This window comes from Myotis davidii, unplaced genomic scaffold (assembly GCF_000327345.1).
Source record: "Myotis davidii unplaced genomic scaffold, ASM32734v1 scaffold687, whole genome shotgun sequence".
In the NCBI taxonomy this organism is placed as follows: domain Eukaryota; kingdom Metazoa; phylum Chordata; class Mammalia; order Chiroptera; family Vespertilionidae; genus Myotis; species Myotis davidii.
The window spans coordinates 40227-57982 of NW_006298971.1; the positions used below are offsets into that span (position 1 = coordinate 40227).

At 48.1% G+C, this 17756-nt stretch overlaps 2 protein-coding genes across 8 annotated transcripts in view; both read left to right on the forward strand.

Annotated features, from left to right (window-relative positions):
- SCAMP5 (secretory carrier membrane protein 5) overlaps positions 1–340 on the forward strand; it is a 27894-nt gene extending 27554 nt beyond the window's left edge. For all 3 annotated transcript variants that reach the window (XM_006774565.2, XM_006774564.2, XM_015571025.1), the window contains one exon: positions 26–340. In XM_006774565.2, coding sequence (XP_006774628.1) covers positions 26–220 — 195 coding nt within the window. In that variant the 3' untranslated portion in view covers positions 221–340. The remainder of the gene's footprint in view (positions 1–25) is intronic.
- Positions 341–3247: 2907 nt separating this feature from the next.
- PPCDC (phosphopantothenoylcysteine decarboxylase) overlaps positions 3248–17756 on the forward strand; it is a 27998-nt gene continuing 13489 nt past the window's right edge. Inside the window, exons 1-2 of one of the 5 annotated variants that reach the window (XM_015571026.1) lie at positions 3248–3421; positions 8745–8951. In XM_015571026.1, the coding sequence (XP_015426512.1) occupies positions 8766–8951 (186 nt within the window). In that variant the 5' untranslated portion in view covers positions 3248–3421; positions 8745–8765. Of the gene's footprint in view, positions 3422–8744; positions 8952–17756 lie in introns of those variants that run through there. The other 4 variants (XM_015571028.1, XM_006774570.2, XM_006774569.2 and 1 more) reach the window with 4 other exon arrangements.

Here is a 17756-nt window from a genome sequence, read left to right on the forward strand (position 1 = left end):
CTTCCTTGTGTTCCTCCTCCTCCAGGTTCATAAATTCTACCGGGGCAGTGGGGGAAGTTTCAGCAAAGCTCAGGAGGAGTGGACCACGGGAGCATGGAAGAACCCACACGTGCAGCAAGCAGCCCAGAATGCAGCTATGGGGGCAGCCCAGGGTGCCATGAATCAGCCGCAGACTCAATATTCTGCCACCCCCAACTACACATACTCTAATGAGATGTGAGCCAGCCAAGCCTACTGGGAGGCAGGGCTGGGGGATGATGGAATGGGGCTCAAGTCACATAATCTGTTGTGGTGACCAAGCAGGGTTCTCCCTTTCCTTTTCTCCTCTTTGTACAAAGAAGAAGAAAGAAAGAAAGAAAAAATATATATCCCCTGCCCCTTTGGATTTTGCTCTGAGCATTCTGAGAGCTATAGGCTGCACATGGAGCTGCCCCATGTTGCAGTAGTAGTTGTGTCCATGTCCCATGTAAAGTAGTGTGCAGTGGAGGTCTCTGTTGTGGTGCTAGATGTATATTTAGAACTAAATCAGCCACCCACCCTCCATCTGGCTACTCCCTCTGACCTTGGCCCAAGGACCCCTCATGGGACAGGAGGCATAGCCGAGAGAGCCTGGCCCCCTCCCCAGGATTATGAGTTGAAACTGTTTCCACTTTTGGTCTTACTGGGAAGTGACACTATTTAGCACTCATGGTAGTGGTGGTAGTGGGACTCCTAATTTGAGTACCCTTCCCCTCCTCTCTTTCTGCTGTCACATTCCCTGTGGTCTATTCTCTTGCCCAGGATTTTTCTCTTCCCCTTGTGGTTTTTCTTTGTCTTCCCCAATGCTGAATGTCGCAGTAGTATCTGCTCCTGAGACTGAGCCCATTCCCAGATCAAAGAAGCAGATAGGAATGCTGAGCCTTGGCCCTGATGTGGGAGGGCACACTGATGCAGAGCCCTTTGGGCACCTGTCTCGCAGGGAATGGCATTGCAGGGTCATCCCCCTGATTCTCAGAGCTAAGCCTGTAGAGGCAGGCTCCTCTTTTTCCTATCCTGCTTCCCCTGCTTCTCTTCCAAGAGACCCCTCAAGCCCCTCTGCCTAGGTCTCTCCCCAAACCCCAAGCTGCTGTGGCCTGATACTGCCACCCTACCCTGCCTTCCCTGAAGAATTGGGTGGTGTTCAGGCAAAGGTACAGCTGAAGTAGAGGACATGTAAATAATTATTGTTTCCTGGGTGAGGTCTGGCTGGTTCAAGCCTTCAGGGAGGTACTAGGTGTCTCTGAGTGACTGACCATTGGATTCCTGGCAGCAGTAGCTGTTCTGTGTGCTTCTGGTAGAGGGGATAGGCTCAGAGGGCTGGGCCTGGAGGGAAGATCAGAGGAGAGGGCAGGCATGGCCCATTGAGAGTGCTGCATGACTCCCCCTTGCCAACTTGCTCTTGGTCACAGGGCAGTTCTGGGCACTTGAACTTAGGGCCCAGGAAGAAGCAAAGGGCCAATCTTTTCAGCAGGCTCAATGGCTGAAATGGGATTTCAGGTTAGTATTGGTGGGAAGGGAGCCTCTCTGGCTTTTGTTTGTTTTTTCACATCAAGATAACTTGCTACCTTCTGCCTACTGGCAGAAGGTTCTTGGCCCTTCCTCACCCTCCCAGAACCCCTTTCTCTTCCAGGACAGTGATTTCAGGGTTATAGGGCTATTCTGCTCCAAGCATTATGAGAATGTTGTTGGTAAAGACCCTGGTTCTCTGAGGCCTGGAGGGGAGTGGATTCTCACTCAAGGAGTAGCTACTCATTTCCTACTCTCCCTTCTCCTACCTGGGTATTTGGCCTGAAGAACCAAACCCTGCTTGGCCATTGTGGACTGGCTCCAGCTTGGAACCCAGCACCTGGGCTTCCAGTTATAATCCTGAGCTTTGAGCTCCAAGCACTAAATTTTCCTATAAGGGAGCCAGGGCCTCTGGGAAGTTCTCTTTCTAATGGTCCCTTAGGCTTGGGCCAGAGTGTGATTGGCTCTCTCCTCTACCACTTTCTCTCCAAAAAGTATTTGTTACAGCCCATAGTATGCTAGGTCTAGGTTCTTCCTTCCCTATCTTCTCCCCAAGCCCAGACCTCTGGCTCTTAGTCTGGCTCTTAGAAAGCTCTTAGTCTCTGTGGTAGCTTCAGAAAGGCCTGTGGTCTAGCTGCAAGCCCAGGATCCAGGACCTGCTGGTTGCCACATCCAGTCAATTTCCTTCTCTTCCTGCCTTTCCTTTGTCCTAGCCCAAGACCTATGTGACCATGCCTGACTATCCTTGGAAGACCTGCTACTTGTGTGTGGCTGAGCTTGTCCAGGCCCTTGGATGCTGCATCTCCAGGCAGCTAAGCACTTTTCTGGTGAAAGATCTAGTATGAGAAATGGGGCTGGGCACAGATTCATCTCTGCAGGATGGTCTGGGGGGTGGGGTGGAAGAAGCCCACGTCAATTTTTTGAATCCTCAGGTTTGCAGCCAGTGACCTGTTTTTGTATTCTTATTTCTGGGAGACGTAGACCATTCTCCATCTGGCAGTTGACCAGCTTGAGCCAGTGTGTCTGTGGTAACTGAGTGAACCATAATAAATGGGAACATTTGGCCCTGTGTATCCTGCTGTGTCATGTGTCTTCATCTGGGCCTGTGTGGAGCCTCACCTGTGGGCTGTGGGGTGTGGAGGTAGGGTGGTTTGCCGGAGGAAGTAGAAGGCTGGATTAGTGGGGGAGGGGTAGTTTGGTCCAGTTAGGCCCTGCCGGCAAGGGCAGAGGAAGAGCACAGAGGGCCCCACTAAACTCTCATGATGGAAACTGGCAGCTGACTGAACAGCCTCCGGGGCAAAGTTGCCTCCACCTGCTTGCTCCAGATGCCTTCCTGTTGCCATGCCGCTAACACCATATGGACTGCTGTTTTGGTAGTCTACTCACCTGCTCATCCTTCAGGATTCATCCCGAGTGACTCCTCTGAGATGGTTTACCTGCCTCTATGTGTTTACACCCCTCTGCTTCTTCGTGGGCGACCTTTTTCTGTAATTTTCTGTGTTTCTGCTTGTCTCAAGAGCAAGGATGCGTCTGATTTATCTCTGTAACCCTTGCACTTAAAACAGAAGAGGCTCGCTAAGTATTCAGTATTAAATGCCCCACGATGAGCAGTGTTTATGTGTGGGATGGGGTGTGGAGTGAGGAGGCTGGGCAATTAGACGAAGCCCAGGTGAGAGCACCAGGAAAATCAAGAACGGTGAGCCTGGGTTTGGCCGCTGAATTCCCTTGAGTGGACTACAACTACCACAAAGCAAAGAAATGGACTACAACTCCCAAAAGGCTGTGCGATCACGTAGGCTGCGAGATGCTTACGTGAAGTTGTGTGCCAATTAGAATCAGCGCGAAATCGACAGAGATAGTGCGATATTTGGGTTTACCCGAGACGCCCCTGGCGAGGGTGAGGAGTCAAAGGGAGCTGGGAAACTGGAGGGGATAAGGGGTCGGAGACTGGGTCTTCCAGCGGGGCAGGAGGGAGGTCAGGCCGGAAAAGCTTCGCTTGCGACAGTGGTTCTGCGGCTGTGCCTATGTCCTCACTTTCGTGTGTGTGTTCGCGCGAGCGCTCCACCTCGTTTTCTATCTATCTGTGAAGCTCAGCTTGCACTGTGGGGCAGCATGTAGGGACTGTGGAGCCTGTGGGGACTTCATTTTCCTATATGTGCTCCTGGGCCGGAGCATTAAGGACCTCTTTCCGGCTAGCAGCGGTTCTCAACCTGTGGGTCGCGACCATCAGAAAACACATATAGCATATCAGATATTTACATTATGATTCATAACAGTAGCAAAATTACAGTTATGAAGTAGCAACAAAAATAATTTTATGGTTAGGGGTCACCACAACATGAGGAATTGTATTAAAGGGTCGCGGCATTAGGAAGGTTGAGAACCACTGGAGAGCCTGAAGTGAGGAATTTGTATCTTGAGTTCTCATCCCCTCTTTGCGCTGGTAGGCAATAGTCCAGTGCTGTTTAATCTAGTTTAAATGGGGACCCTGTCAGTTCCCCACACTTAACGTTTGCCTTAAAAAAAAAAAAAGAATCATGATCCTGCTTCCAAAAAGTAACAGGGACTGCCGAAAGGACACACTACTATCTTTTTTTATAAAAAATATTTTTATTGATTTCAGAGAGGAAGGGAGAGGGGGAGAGAGAGAGAGAGAGACATCAGTGATGAAAGAGACTCATTGATCTGCTGCTTCCTGCAGGCCCCACACTGGGGGTCCAGCCCCCAACGAGGGTATATGGCCTAATGGGGAATCCAATTGTGACCTCTTGGTTCATAGTCCATGCTCACCCACTGAGCCATGGGGCCATCTTTTGGTGAAATAGAAAAAGGAGAGCCCTGGGATATTTCTGTTATCTCATAGATCCACCTAAAAGTACTGACTGACATTTAAAAATTAGAGTGAGGGCCGAAACCGGTTTGGCTCAGTGGATAGAGCGTCGGCTTGCGGGCTGAAAGGTCCCAGGTTCGATTCCGGTCAGGGGCATGTACCTGGGTTGTGGGCAGATCCGCGGTGGGAGATGTGCAGGAGGCAGCTGATCGATGTTTCTCTCTCATCGATGTTTCTATCTTTCTATCTCTCTCCCTTCCTCTCTGTAAAAAATCAATAAGCTATATTTAAAAAAAAAATTAGAGTGAGGCCAAATTTTGTCAAGAGAAAAACATCATGCTGTTTTTTGAAGTATTGGAGGCCCATGCCAGATAATGGGCAGGAGAGATTCCCATGTTGGGAAAGTGGTGGTGTCTTGGAAACAAGGGTTTTCCACATTTCTCCTTGTGGCTGAGAGTAGGCAGTACTCAGTCTCTTGCTAGTAGCCTGTGCATGTGAATATTATCTATCTCCTCAACATACAGTGTTGAGGAGGTTCTCCTAATGAGATTACTGGTGCAGCAAAGTCAAGTATTCTGGCCTCTGGTTTTTGAGAACAGTCTTAGAATGCCAAGGTCTTGAGTGCTTCCTGAAGAGTTCCTTGCCTTTTCTTGGGGGAGAGGGTTTTAAAGTACCTCTGTGGCCATGAGACTCCTTTTTAAAAAATATATTTTTATTAATTTCAGCGAGGAAGGGAAAGGGAGATCCACACTGAGGATCTATCCCAAAACCCAGACACGTGCCCTCACTGGGAATCAAACTGGACCTCCTCGTTCATATGTCGATGCTCCACCACTGAGCCATGCTGGCCAGGCCATGAGACTATTTTTAATGGCTTTGGGTTTGGGGACATGGTGACATTTTAGGGAGCGACAAGAGGTTTATTATTACTGAGGCAGAGTAGAGTATGTTGACTGGTGGGAGATTGGGCTAGAGCAGAAGCCTGGAGCCAATAGTGAGGGGCTTTGACACTAGGCTAAAGGATTCAAGCACTTAATGTATGCTGGATCTCTGCCCACCCACCCCTGAGTTACATTCTGCTTTGGTCCTAGGCCCTGGCACCTCATCATTCCTATCTTGGGCTGGGCTCATACCCTGTCTGGCCCTTTCTTAGCCCTGGTTTGCTCTGGCTCCACACCTGACCTTATTGTGACTGGCAGCTCCCTGAAACCTTTACTTAACTCTGCCATAATGAAACTCATCATAGGAGATTTACACACCATGACCCTGCTACAAACTGAGGCTCTTTACCCTGCCCAGCCCTGTCTTTCTAAAGGACAGAGGAGTTGCCATTTTTCTTTCTGTGGCTTACCTGCATGGCTTGTGCCCTGGGAGCTTGAGGCTCAGTAATCACAGCCTTCAGCCCTGTAACCTCTGCCTGCCAACTCTTTCTTCTGCTTAAGAGTTCCTTATGAGTACTCAGAGCCCAGGGAAATGAGGTGCTGTCTACAGCTACCTTGGCTATGCAGATAGGTGGTTCTAACAGGAACTGGACAGAGAGTAACAGGCTTACTAGTTGGTGATTTGATCTTTTGTGAGTATAAACAAAGAACTCCTACCAGTTGTTATCCTCCATGGGATTATCAGATTGAATTGGTTTGAGCTTGCTTTCAAATAAATGTGGGTTAAATTATCCACTTTCTATTCCTCAAATATAATTCTCCCTGACCCCCACCTTTTCTAGAAAGGTAGTTAAGTTTGGGTCCTTAGCAAAGATGGCTCCAGAGGCCTAGTAGTAAATCTTGGGCTGCCCCTCCTACTGCGGGACATAGTAGAAATTACCAACATGGATTCCTGCCCTAAGTTTCACTGATTGCTTTCAGTAACCAGTTCCTTAGGGATATCAACTTGATGTGGTGGAGGTTCAGGGGCTGCAGAGATAAAATTCACTTTCTGGTTTTGCAGGAATTTTTCTGTCCTAGCACCAGTTGGCTAGGGTAGGACAGGATCAAGATTTGAGATCTGGTAGATATGTTTCCCTAGAGCAGCGGTTCTCAACCTGTGGTTCCGACCATTGGAAAACATATATAGCATATCAGATATTTACATTACGATTCATAACAGTAGCAAAGTTACAGTTATAAAGTAGCAACAAAAATAATTTTATGGTTGGGAGTCACCACAACATGCAGAACTGTATTAAAGGGTTGCGGCATTAGGAAGGTTGAGAACCACTGCTCTAGAGAGTCAGACGTGTGCTCTAATCACCTACTATGGGTGTTGATCAGCCTATTGATTAGTTCTGGGAAAAAGCTGGATAGTAGGCCCTCTAGACCAGGGGTCCTCAAACTATTTAAATAGGGCGCCAGTTCACTGTCCCTCAGACTGTTGGAGGGCCGGACTATAGTTTTTAAAAAAAACAACTATGAACAAATTCCTATGCACACTGCACATATCTTATTTTGAAGTAAAAAAACAAAATTGGAACAAATACAATATTTGTATTTGCATGTGGCCCGCGGGCCATAGTTTGAGGACCCCTGCTCTAGACCTTGCCAGTTGCTAACAGGGCTCTCCAGGCCCTTGAGTAGACTCAGTTTTGCTCTGAGCAAGCAGGGCTTAGACTGAGGCCCTGGTGTAGAGCAAAGATTGAGATCATTGGCAAATGGCACTTCGGGGGAGTCTTACTGAAGGGAACTGGCCTGTGTTTAACCCCTGTTGAGGAGGGTCTGGGCCTCTGGGAGACCCTTACAGGTAGGAGTGGGATAATGAACCCAAATGTGATCCTTAGCTCATGAGGCTGTGTGCCAGACTCTTGAAAGCAAATACTGGACAAGAGGCCCTAGTGAGCCAAGGGGCCTGTGGTGTGAAGAGGAGGACCCTATGGGTACACAGTCACATAGGTAGCCATTGGGCAACTTACAGGCACTTCCTCTTCAGAGTCTACGTTAGTGTCTCTTCCCCTGCTGATTCTACCCATTTGAGGACCCTCTAGTACAGAGAGCCATTGCCACTGTCTTTCCTGCATTGACTCAAAGTTTTCTGCTAGAAGAAGCTTCAAAGATCACCTGGTCCTATCTCTGCATCTTCAGATGAAGAGACAGGTCCGGAGAGGGAAGTACCCTGGCCAAGGATACACACCAGGTCATGAGCACAATCATGGACAGGGCCCAGGGCTTCTGATTCACTGGCCAAGTTTCTGTTCTCTGTCCCACCCTGTTTCAGAAGGTGCAGTTTATTATTCATTCAGCAGATGTTTAGGACCTACCAGGAGGCTGGTAGTTGGTGATTATACCTGGGCACACATTCGGGGGACTTGCTGGTGGCAGTGGTAGTGGTGGGAAGTGGAGAGGGAGAGGCAAGGAAACTGATGAACAAATTTGATCAATGATTATAAAAAAAAAAAGTGCATCCCAGAGAAGGGCCCATTTTAAATGACGTCAGATGTAATTCCTCTCTTCTAAACTCATCTATAGATTCCCTGAAGACAGCATCTGTCTTCCACAGTTCCTTTGCTCAGTGCTAGATGTAATTGGTCCTTAGAGATTGCTGCTGATGGAATATGTCTTGCTGTCCCAGTCTTCAGAGTATAGGTTTTAGTGTGTCCAATATCATGGGCATTCACGTCCAGCAACATCTGAGGGATAGAGGAATAAACCAATCAGCTGGTCTCACAGGGTGACCTACATCCCTTTATGCTTGTCTCTTCCTAGGCTTGGATTTGTAGAGTGGTGCCCAGTCTGATCCACAGGGACAGGGACAGAGGCAAATCTCTTAGCTCCCTGAAGCCCTCTGGCCCCCTTGTTGCTGAAGGTTCCACCTCACAGGCATTCTGCCACTCCCTTCAGTCAATCAGCCTGGCCCACTACAGTAGCTCCTTACCCTGCCCGTCCAATCTCACCACCACCAGGACTCCCTTCACACTGTCACCAGCACCATCTTTCTAAAATGGAAACTCACCCTTGACCTGACTTTACAGCCTTTCCTCCCCATGCCCATTACACTTTAGCCTCACTACTAAGCTGCTCCCTGTTCACCAAGCCTGCCACCTTTCTTTACGCCTTTTCAACTTTGTAAGATTGCTCCACTATAAGTAACTTGCAAGGTTATTTCCCTCTCTCTGGAAAACTTACTTGTCTTTTAGGACTCAACTTGAATGTTAATTTTTCCTCGGACAGTTACTACTGGCAGCCATAGTTCCTGGTATTGACCTTCCTCACAGTGCTGGCCACCTTGCATTGTAATTGACCTATGTGTGGTGAGGGTGTCTGGCCTTCTTATCAAACTGTGCTCCCAGAAGCTGGGACTGCTGATCCCTCAGGAACCCCAGCAGTTGGGAGGTCTAACAGGGTGCTCAATACATTTTGGTTGAATGTATAAATGAAGTGGGCACCCCTTGTTCTGCTTTTAGATTCCAAATCCTGACAGCTTTATGGAGCCCAGTTCTGGCAGGCTCCCAGAACTCGAAGCCACCAGACCCCACATGGAACCAAGGGCCTTGTGTTCGGCCGCTGCGCCCTCGGTAGAGAGGCAGTTCCGTGTTCTTGTGGGTGTCACTGGGAGTGTGGCGGCCCTGAAGTTACCTCTCCTGGTGTCACAGCTTTTGGACATTCCTGGCGTGAGTATCCTTACAAGACAAGCATGGCGACCTCTAACGTTAGAGAGTTGCTGGTCCTATAGCCAGCCCACTTTTGTGCTGTGCACAGGGTTTTCTTTTTCTTAATTATGGTGTTTGTGGCTGTCTGTGTATATTGGTGTGAGGGGAACGCAGGACACAGAGACCGAATTTGCCAGTTTAACCAGGAGCTGGATTAGATAGTTTGGACAGAGCTTAAGGGAAGACAGGGAAAGGAACACTGATAAATGGAGGCATTGAGTTTCCTTATGTTGACCCTGAGATTCCCTAAGGTCCTGGTGTGGGAGGAGGGCTAGCTGGAGAAATGGCAGCAAATTCTCTGTGTTGCCTTCTGCTTTGGGCTCCCTGCCCCTGCTTTCACTCTGTCTTCTACACTGTGGTTCTGTTCTCCCTCCTTAGACAGCATGGCTGTCCTATCAGTCCAAGTGCATTGTTCACAGCTCTGGTTTAAATTTTGCTCCTTCAAGTGTTCATCCATGCCCAGGGGCCACTGCATTGTGTTCAGTGTGAGGGGTTTAATCCCCAGCCATTGGCCAGACCATCTCAACTTTAATCAGTTTAATATATTGGGGTCTGGGATAGAGTCTTCTGTGGGGAAAGTTCTATGCTTTAAACAGTGTGAAAGCCAGCAGGTAACCCATTTCCTAATCTGGTATCCAAGTGCCTTCATTGATCTCCCACTGCCCCATACTCCATTCTGAAGGCCTTTGCTTTGGCCATTCCCTGCCAGGCTGCACTGCCCTCTCTGTCTTTCCAAATTCTACACAAGAAATTCATGTAGAAACCTTCCTGGTCTGCCTCAACCCATGTGATTTTGCTCCCTTGCAAAACTCATTTAATGTATTAAAGTGGTAAGAACATTTTATTCAGAAAAGTTATGGCAGAAAAAGTTATTCAGAAAAGTTAAGCCCAGTATAGAACTTGGCTTGATTCTGAATACAACAAGGAAAAGTGGGGATTATAGCCAAGGAGCAGTGTGGGAGCCAGTGGATGGAAAGATTGCTAAGAGGAAACATTCTGACTAAACTGTCCCAACAGGATTCTTGCTGAAAGCCGGCAGGGTGATCAGACATCATCTGGATGAGAAGCCTGATGAGATCCAGGATAGTCAGATATCGAGGGGGGTGGGGGTGGGCTTCTGGAGAAACCAACTTATTAGCAGGACTGTTGCTCTTGAGGACAAGGCTCAAAGATAGGCCAAGTCAAAAAAGTAGCTCACGGACATAAGACACTGGGGGATAGGGGAGGCTAGGGGACTGCCTAGGGCGGGGGGAAAAAATGGACACATATGTAATACCCTTTGTAATAAAAAATTAAAAAAAAATTTAAAAAAATAAAATGAGGATATATTATCTCAAAAAATAAAATAAAATAAAATTAAAAAAAGAAAAAAAAAGTAGCTCACTACAGTTTGGTCAAGGAGAGAATCTTGATTAAGATGGGGAACCATCAACTGCCATTGACACTGCTTGTGTTGCTGGAGACTAGTTTTGTGGAGTAGTGTTAAGCCACTGGGGCTTGGGTGATGCTTTTCCTTGATTGTTACCTGCACAGCTCCTGATGCAGGATGGCACAGGTGGGTGTACCCGGTGTGTCCAGCAGGGAGCAGTGCTCATCAGCAGATGAACATGTTGAGATTCCAGGCAGGGACTGGGAAATCTTTCACTAAACTTCTACCCAGAAAATCAGCCCCTCACCTCACACCCCCACCCCCACCTCCCAGGCCAGGAGAAGCAGTAGAGCAGGCAGCCATGGATGCCAGCTAGGCCAGATAGGGCAAGAGAGGAGAGTCTTGTGGCTATTCTGAGGCTGGCACTGGTGCTGCTGGGGCAGGGCTACCTGGAGCCTGCCACCCTCATGTGCCCTAAACTGTAGGTAGGAGCTGGCCAGCAGAGCCCTGAGGGTGGGAGGCCTTGGAAGGGATTGCAGTAGCAGCAGCCTCTGCCATTGCCCCCCTAGGGAGGGAGGAAGACACGTAGTTTCCCTTTCCCATAGCCCCAGAGCAAGTACATTTCCAGACTGGCTGGTGGCAGGGAGTCCTAGCCCAGGAAACAGATGGGCAGCTTCAGAGCTAAGGGAAATGGCAGCTCCACGCATCCTGCCGTTCCACGCAGCCAGCATTTATAGGGGTATGAAGAAAGGGTTGCCTGGGGCAGGAAGGTTCTCCAGCCCACTCCAGGCTTTTTAGCCTGGTCTGCTGAGGGACAGGCTGTATCTGGAACGGGACTCAGTTTTCCCTCTCTGGCTGGAGTTGAAGCCAGAAGATGGGTAGCCAGAAAGTCACTGACCTGGGAAGAAGGATGTCCTGACTTAACCTCATGGAGCCTGCTTTTTTTGGTTTAAAATTAGGATGACTACTCTCACCCATCCCTTTGGGCTCTTGTCAAGGCCCAGAAAGGGGAACACAGATGAAACAGTTTGTCATCTTGTGCCAAAAGCTAGGCACAGCTCCTGGCACATGAAAGCACTTAACAGTGTTTGTTTCCTGTCCTTCACTGTCTTTCCCCTTACTGTTATGTCCTTTGGGCCAGCCATATGGGAAGAATCATGGGATCCACAATCCATCTGTTCAAGTAGAGGGCCCACATCCATGTCACCTTTGGCTCTCTCATCCTGCAGGTAGACAGCTCCTCAAAGAGCCTGGGTTTGTTGGTGGGGCCCTTGTGAGGTGTTGGTAACTAAGGGGGATCCCTGGCTTGCCTTGTGTTGACCCTGAGGTAGCACTTCTCCACATTCTCTGATGGCACTGATCTCCCCATTTCTGCATCACCCCCGAGGAGCAATCTTTGTCCCTTGAAGCAGTCCTTCTCTGCTCTTTGTCTAAGTCATGGGTTCACATACCAAGGCACCCTTAGGTATACCTAGATTCTGACTAGCAAACAAGAAGCTGAGGTGTGGCTGCAGGGAGTTGAGTGATTCCGCAGATGTGGCTCATAACTACTCCTGATTCACCTGTGTCCATTAATCCCAGCAGAGCCACTGACATAGAACCAGACCAGGGAAATTGTGAGGGCATGAGGGAGAGGAATGGATTTGGACTCAAGACTCACATACCAACTGTCAGGGAAGGGTGGCCACCAACAAAGTAGACTTGGAGTCTTTATGTGAGGTGGGGGGAATTGGACAACAGGGGCCAACCTTACCTCAAGAGAGGTAGCTGAACCCGGCCGGTGTAGCTCAGTGGTTGAGTGTCAGCCTATGAGTCAGAAGATCAGGGTTCGATTCCTGGTCAGGGCACATGCCCGGGTTTCAGGCTCCATCCCCAGTGCGGGGTGTGCAGGAAGCAGCTGATCAATGATTCTCTCTCATCATTGATGTTTCTCTCTCTCCCTTCCTCTCTGAAATCAATAAACATATATATTAAAAAAATAAAAAAAGAGGCAGCTGAGTGTAGAGAATTTCTCACTCTGGGACCCTGGGCAAGTTAGTTCTTTATTGCCTCCGTTCCCTCCCCTCCCCTCCCCTCCCCACCCCTCTCCTCCTCTCCCCTCTCCTCCTCTCCCCTTCCTCACCTGAGGATATTCTGTCCATGGCTTTTCAGAGAGAGAATGGAAGGGAGGTAGGAAGGGAGGAGGGGGGAGAGAGAGGTGAGAGAGACACATTGATTGGTTACCTCCCACATGTGTCCAGGTTGGGGTGTGGAGTGAACCTGCAACCCAGATATAAGCCCTTGGCCAGGAATCGAACTCCCGACCCTTTGGTGCGCAGGCCGATGCTCTAATCATTTAGCACACTAGCCAGGGCTGGCCTCAGATTTCTTATTCATGCACTGAAGAGAAGCTACTCAAATGACCGATCTACAAGACCTCTTTGGCACTAGTGATAGAAGATTCTAGATGTGAGAGCACAAAGGACTAGGGCCCAAAAGCATCTTGAGAGAAGGTCTTGCGGGGAAGGAGCTTCGGGATTTTTTGCAGTTCATAATTGTCATGTAATGGGGTGGCAGTTAGTGTGAGTTACCAGCCAGTTTCTGCCCTTTGGTTGGCATCCTTCTCACTTGGGAGGAGAAAACAGATACCTCTAGCTTTGCTAGGGCAAGCATCAGCAGGGCTGAGAGCCAAAAGGGGATTTCTATTTTTATTATTAAAAAATATTTTTATTGATTTCAGAGAGGAAGGGAGAAGAGAAAGAGAGATAGAAATATCAATGATGAGAGAGAATATTGATCGGCTGCCTCTTGCATGCCCTCTATGAGGGATAGAGTCTGAAACCAGGACATGTGACCTCCTGGTTCATAGGTCTACGCTCAACCACTGAGTCATGCCCGGCCAGGCTGGAAGGAGATTTCTAAAGGTAGAGGAAATCTCCCACTCAGGGAGCTGGCAGGCTCTGAGCTTAGAGAAGGATACATTTCTAGAATGCCCATCAGGACATTCAGAGTCATCAAGAGGGAGGGAAAGGGGGCTCTGCTCATGTAGTATGAAATAAATTCTGCTTTTCTGGAGGACTATTTGGCTATATCTAGAGAAATCACAAATGTTGATTCACCTATAGGTCTCAACCCTGTGGGGTATATTTATAAACATCCATTTGTATAAAGAAATTGATTATAACATTTTTTATAATTTCAAAACAACAATGAAACAGGAAACAAATTGTCCAACTATCGAGAGGTGTGGTGCAATTATGGTCCAGCCTCTCAATGGACTCCTTGGTGATGGTTTAGAAGAATGAATGGATGGATCTCTGTGTGCTGATGTGGGACAATCCTTAAGATATACATGAATGAGCAAGGTACAGGACTTAGCAAACAATGGCCCCAGGCCAAATCTAGTTTTGTGGCCTGTTTTTTTTTTTCTTTACATTTAAAAAAAAATTGATTTCAGAGAGGAAGGGAGAGGGAGAGACAGAAACATCAATGATGAGAGAGAATCATTGATCACTGCCTCTTGCACGCCCCCTACTGGGGATCGAGCCCACACCCTGGGCATGTGCCTGACTGGGAATTGAACCGTGACCTCTTGGTTCATGGGTCATTTTTGTATGGCCTGTGAGCTAAGAATGATTTTCACATATTTAAATGGTTAGAAAAATCAAAAGGAGACTATTTTGTGTCACACTAAAGTATAGGAAATTCAGATTTAAGGGTCCATAATGTTTTATTGAAACACAGCCACATGTACTCATTTATGTTTTGCCAATGGCTGCAGTCTTGCTGCTACAGAGTTGAGTAGTTGTGACAAAGTTTAAAGTAGTATTTGGCCCTGCCTGGCTGGTTTGGCTCAGTGGTTGAGCATCTACCCTCTGTGTGTATTTATTTTATTTTTAAAGTCAGTTGGGGATTTCAGTTTGGATATTATGGAACGTTCTTTGTAACTTTATTCTTTTTTTTTTTTTTTTTCAAAGCAGGAGAAACAAGGCCTGGTTTGAGGTATTTCTTACCAGGCAGGGGTACCTGCCTGTCCTGTGGCCCTGCTGTGGAAACTGGTCCATTCAACTTTAGTGCTCCAAGTTATTTGGGCCTCTGCTGGCTTGGCTGGCCCCTTCCTTGCTGGTCTGCTCCTTTAGGGAGTGAACTCTGCAGGCTGCTGGTCAAAGGCAGTCAGGCCTGGCCACGGGGTCCTGACCCCAGTGGCCTTCCTTGATACCCCAGAACAATATCCCCATGGAGAGCCTGTGCAGTCTGTCTCTCTGGTTTCATATTTGAGAGTTTTCTCTTGCTGGGGAAGGGCACAGAGGGATTGGCAGCTTGGTCCTGCTTGAGTGGCTAGAAGGGCTGGTGCAACCAGAACACCAGCTCCCCCAGGAGGCCCCCTTGGAGGCAGAGCCTGGTGGGAAATGGCAAGGGTCACAAGAGGGCTGGGGTGGCACAATTGGCTGGATTAGCCACTGGAGACCATGTGGTCCAAATGGCTCATGGCTCAGAAAGGAAAACTGGGTTTAGAGGAGAAGGGGGATTTGCTTGAGATACTCCAGCTAGTAGGTTAGCAGAACTGGTGAGTGAATATGAGCAGCTCAGATCTGGAGCTGGGACATTCTCTGCTCAAGCTAACCGCATTTGTGAGGATGAGAATCTCCAGGAACTATGGATTCTTGCCTGGTCTGCCTTGCTTTATGGTCAGGGGTTATATATACCCACCTACCTATTAAACTGAGCCCTTACTGAGGGCAGAGCTTGTATCTTACTAGCTCTGGCCCCTGTGTTACATAGTAGGCTTGGTAAATGTTTGCCAGGTGAGACATAATTATGAGCAATTGGAACACCCAATGTGTCAACCAGAAACCCTTTGGGGATTTGTTAACAGTGCTACCTCCTCTGCAGCTTCCCACACCATATGCTGTCTACCCTGGACACCAAGACTCCTTTTTCCTGGAGTATATCTGCCATTCCCATGCTTAGGTTTATGTCAGCTTCTTGGCTGGCCCCCAGACCCTGGGCACTGCCAGTGTCAACACTGGTCAGCCTTTGCTATGGGTGCCAACCCAGAGGTCTGATCCACCAAAGTACAGGGCTCCTTGCCTTGTGGCAGGTTAAGCCATGGCTGGTGCTTCCTCTTTAGAATCCTCATCAGTCTGTGGAGCTATTATCACATACCCTACAAGAAACACTTTGTCTTTTCCAGCCACTCAGCTGGGTGGCTTTTCTTTGCTTCTATATACCAGAGCAGTGCTATCTAATATGGCAGCTACTGGCCATATTAAAATTAAAATTAAGATTATTAAAATTAAATGAACCCCAAATTCAGTTCTGTAGTAACACCAGCCATACCTCAGGTGTTCAGTAGCCAAATGTGGCTGTGGCTGCCATACTAGGCAACACTGATGTGACACATTTCCATCACTGCGTAGAGTAGGTGATTTTGCCTTCCAGGGGACAGTGGACAATGTCTGGAGACATTTCTGGTTGTCATAACTTAGGGAGGGTGTGCTATTAGCTCATGGTTATAGTGGGTAGAGACCAGAGATAATACTGGAGGTAGAAATTCAAGCCATGGAGTTTGTCTCATCCCATGGCTGTGGAAGTACAGGTCTCTCAATCTGCTCCAGAAGTAATGTGGGCCAGACAACGGGCCTAAAGTAGAAAAGAAGATATCACCCCAAATCTGTTTTCATTTCCCTTCCCTGACTCCAGGAACCCCAGCTGGGATTGTTGATGTCTCTTCAGCAGAGAAAAGGAAACCAGACTTGCCAACTGGTTTCAGAAGGAAATCACTATGAATACTGGGCAAAATACAGACAGGAAGCTCATATAAGGGTGTGGCCAGGCATGGTCACATCACACAAAGAGGTTCAGGTTAAAAACATTAGATATAAAAACTGTTCACAGTGGTCTTGCCAGGAGACTGTGCACAGAATTGCCTTTCAGGAGCTCTGTAGTATGTGGGCGATTGTTTTAATGCCTAGCCCTGCTTCTACCAGGTCCTAGGAGTGTGTAAGAGAAAGCTGAGGAGGGTTCCTGCCCTCAGGAGTTGTTTTTGCCCTGCCAGGACTCCTTGGCATTTGCTGGGAGAAAGGTCAGGTTGAATGAGTCAATAGTCTGAGTAATTTAATATCTAGAAGGTAACACAGCTTGCTTTTTATTTTCTTCAAATGTGTGCAAACTTGGCTCCCAGACCTTTTGACAGAGTGAATGAAAATGAAAGAACAAAGCCCATAGGACTGATCAAGTGACATCTCTCTAAAACCAGAAAAACTGGCCTGGGCCTGCTGGACAGCACTGGGGTCAGGGTCACTTCCAAGGAGAGGTGGCTACTTCAGTAGGGTCAGGGTAGGAGCACTGGAAAGGATGGACCCATCATATACTTTCCACATTACTCTATAGGTAACGACAGTGACCCCAGGAAACTCCCTAACAACTGTGTGCCCTGGGAAGGTAGCCAGAGAGGGATCAACTGAGAGACTGGGGGAGGAGCTTAGAGGGAAGATCTCAAGCAGGGGCTAATCCCCAGTGTGGGAGCCCTACCTGGCACCCTGTAGGGGCCAAGGACAGGCCCTGAGGCCCTGAAGGTGATGTAGAAGGAAAGAAAGGGTAGAGCTGAGAGAGAGGAGGGAGCCCCTAAACACAGCCATTACCAAACGGAATGCTTCTGAAGGCTGGACCCAGGCACAGTCTTCACTTGAAGACCTGGCAGGCAGTTTGGGAGTTGGGGAGAGTAGGGGAACTAGATGTTCTGGATGAAGCTTTCAAAATTTCAGGATAGCAGAGGATGAACTGGGACATTCTTTTTTCTATTTTTTATTTTATTGACTTTTTACAGAGAGGAAGGGAATGGGTTAGAGAGTTAGAAACATCGATGAGAGAGAAACATTGATCAGCTGCCTCTTGCACACCCCCTACTGGGGATGTGCCCGCAACCAAGGTACGTGCTCTTGACTGGAATCGAACCTGGGACCCTTGAGTCTGCAGGCCGACGCCCTATCCACTGAGCCAAACCGGTTAGGGCTGAATTGGGACATTCTTAAGTGGCAAATTGTTCAAGATGGTTGGGAAGCTCTTAGAAATGAGAAAGTGGTACCCATGAGGAAAACAAGGCAGTGATTAGAAACTGATATAAGTACCTGGAAAGCCCTCTGTTGACAGAGATTGGAAAACAGATGGAGTGCTCACTTCAGCAGCACATACCATATTTTTCTGTGTATAAGATGCTATTTTTTTATAAAGTCATTAGACTGAAAATTGAGGGGCATCTTATACACGGAAGTCACCCGAGGAGGGAGCCACAGGGGTTCGTGGCTGCCCATACCTTGTCAAATAGGCTTCCTCCAATCCTGAGCCTTATTGTTACTGACATCAGCTGATGCCGTAATTGGAAGTGGAGGTGAAGAGTGTGCAGATGCCAAAGAGCC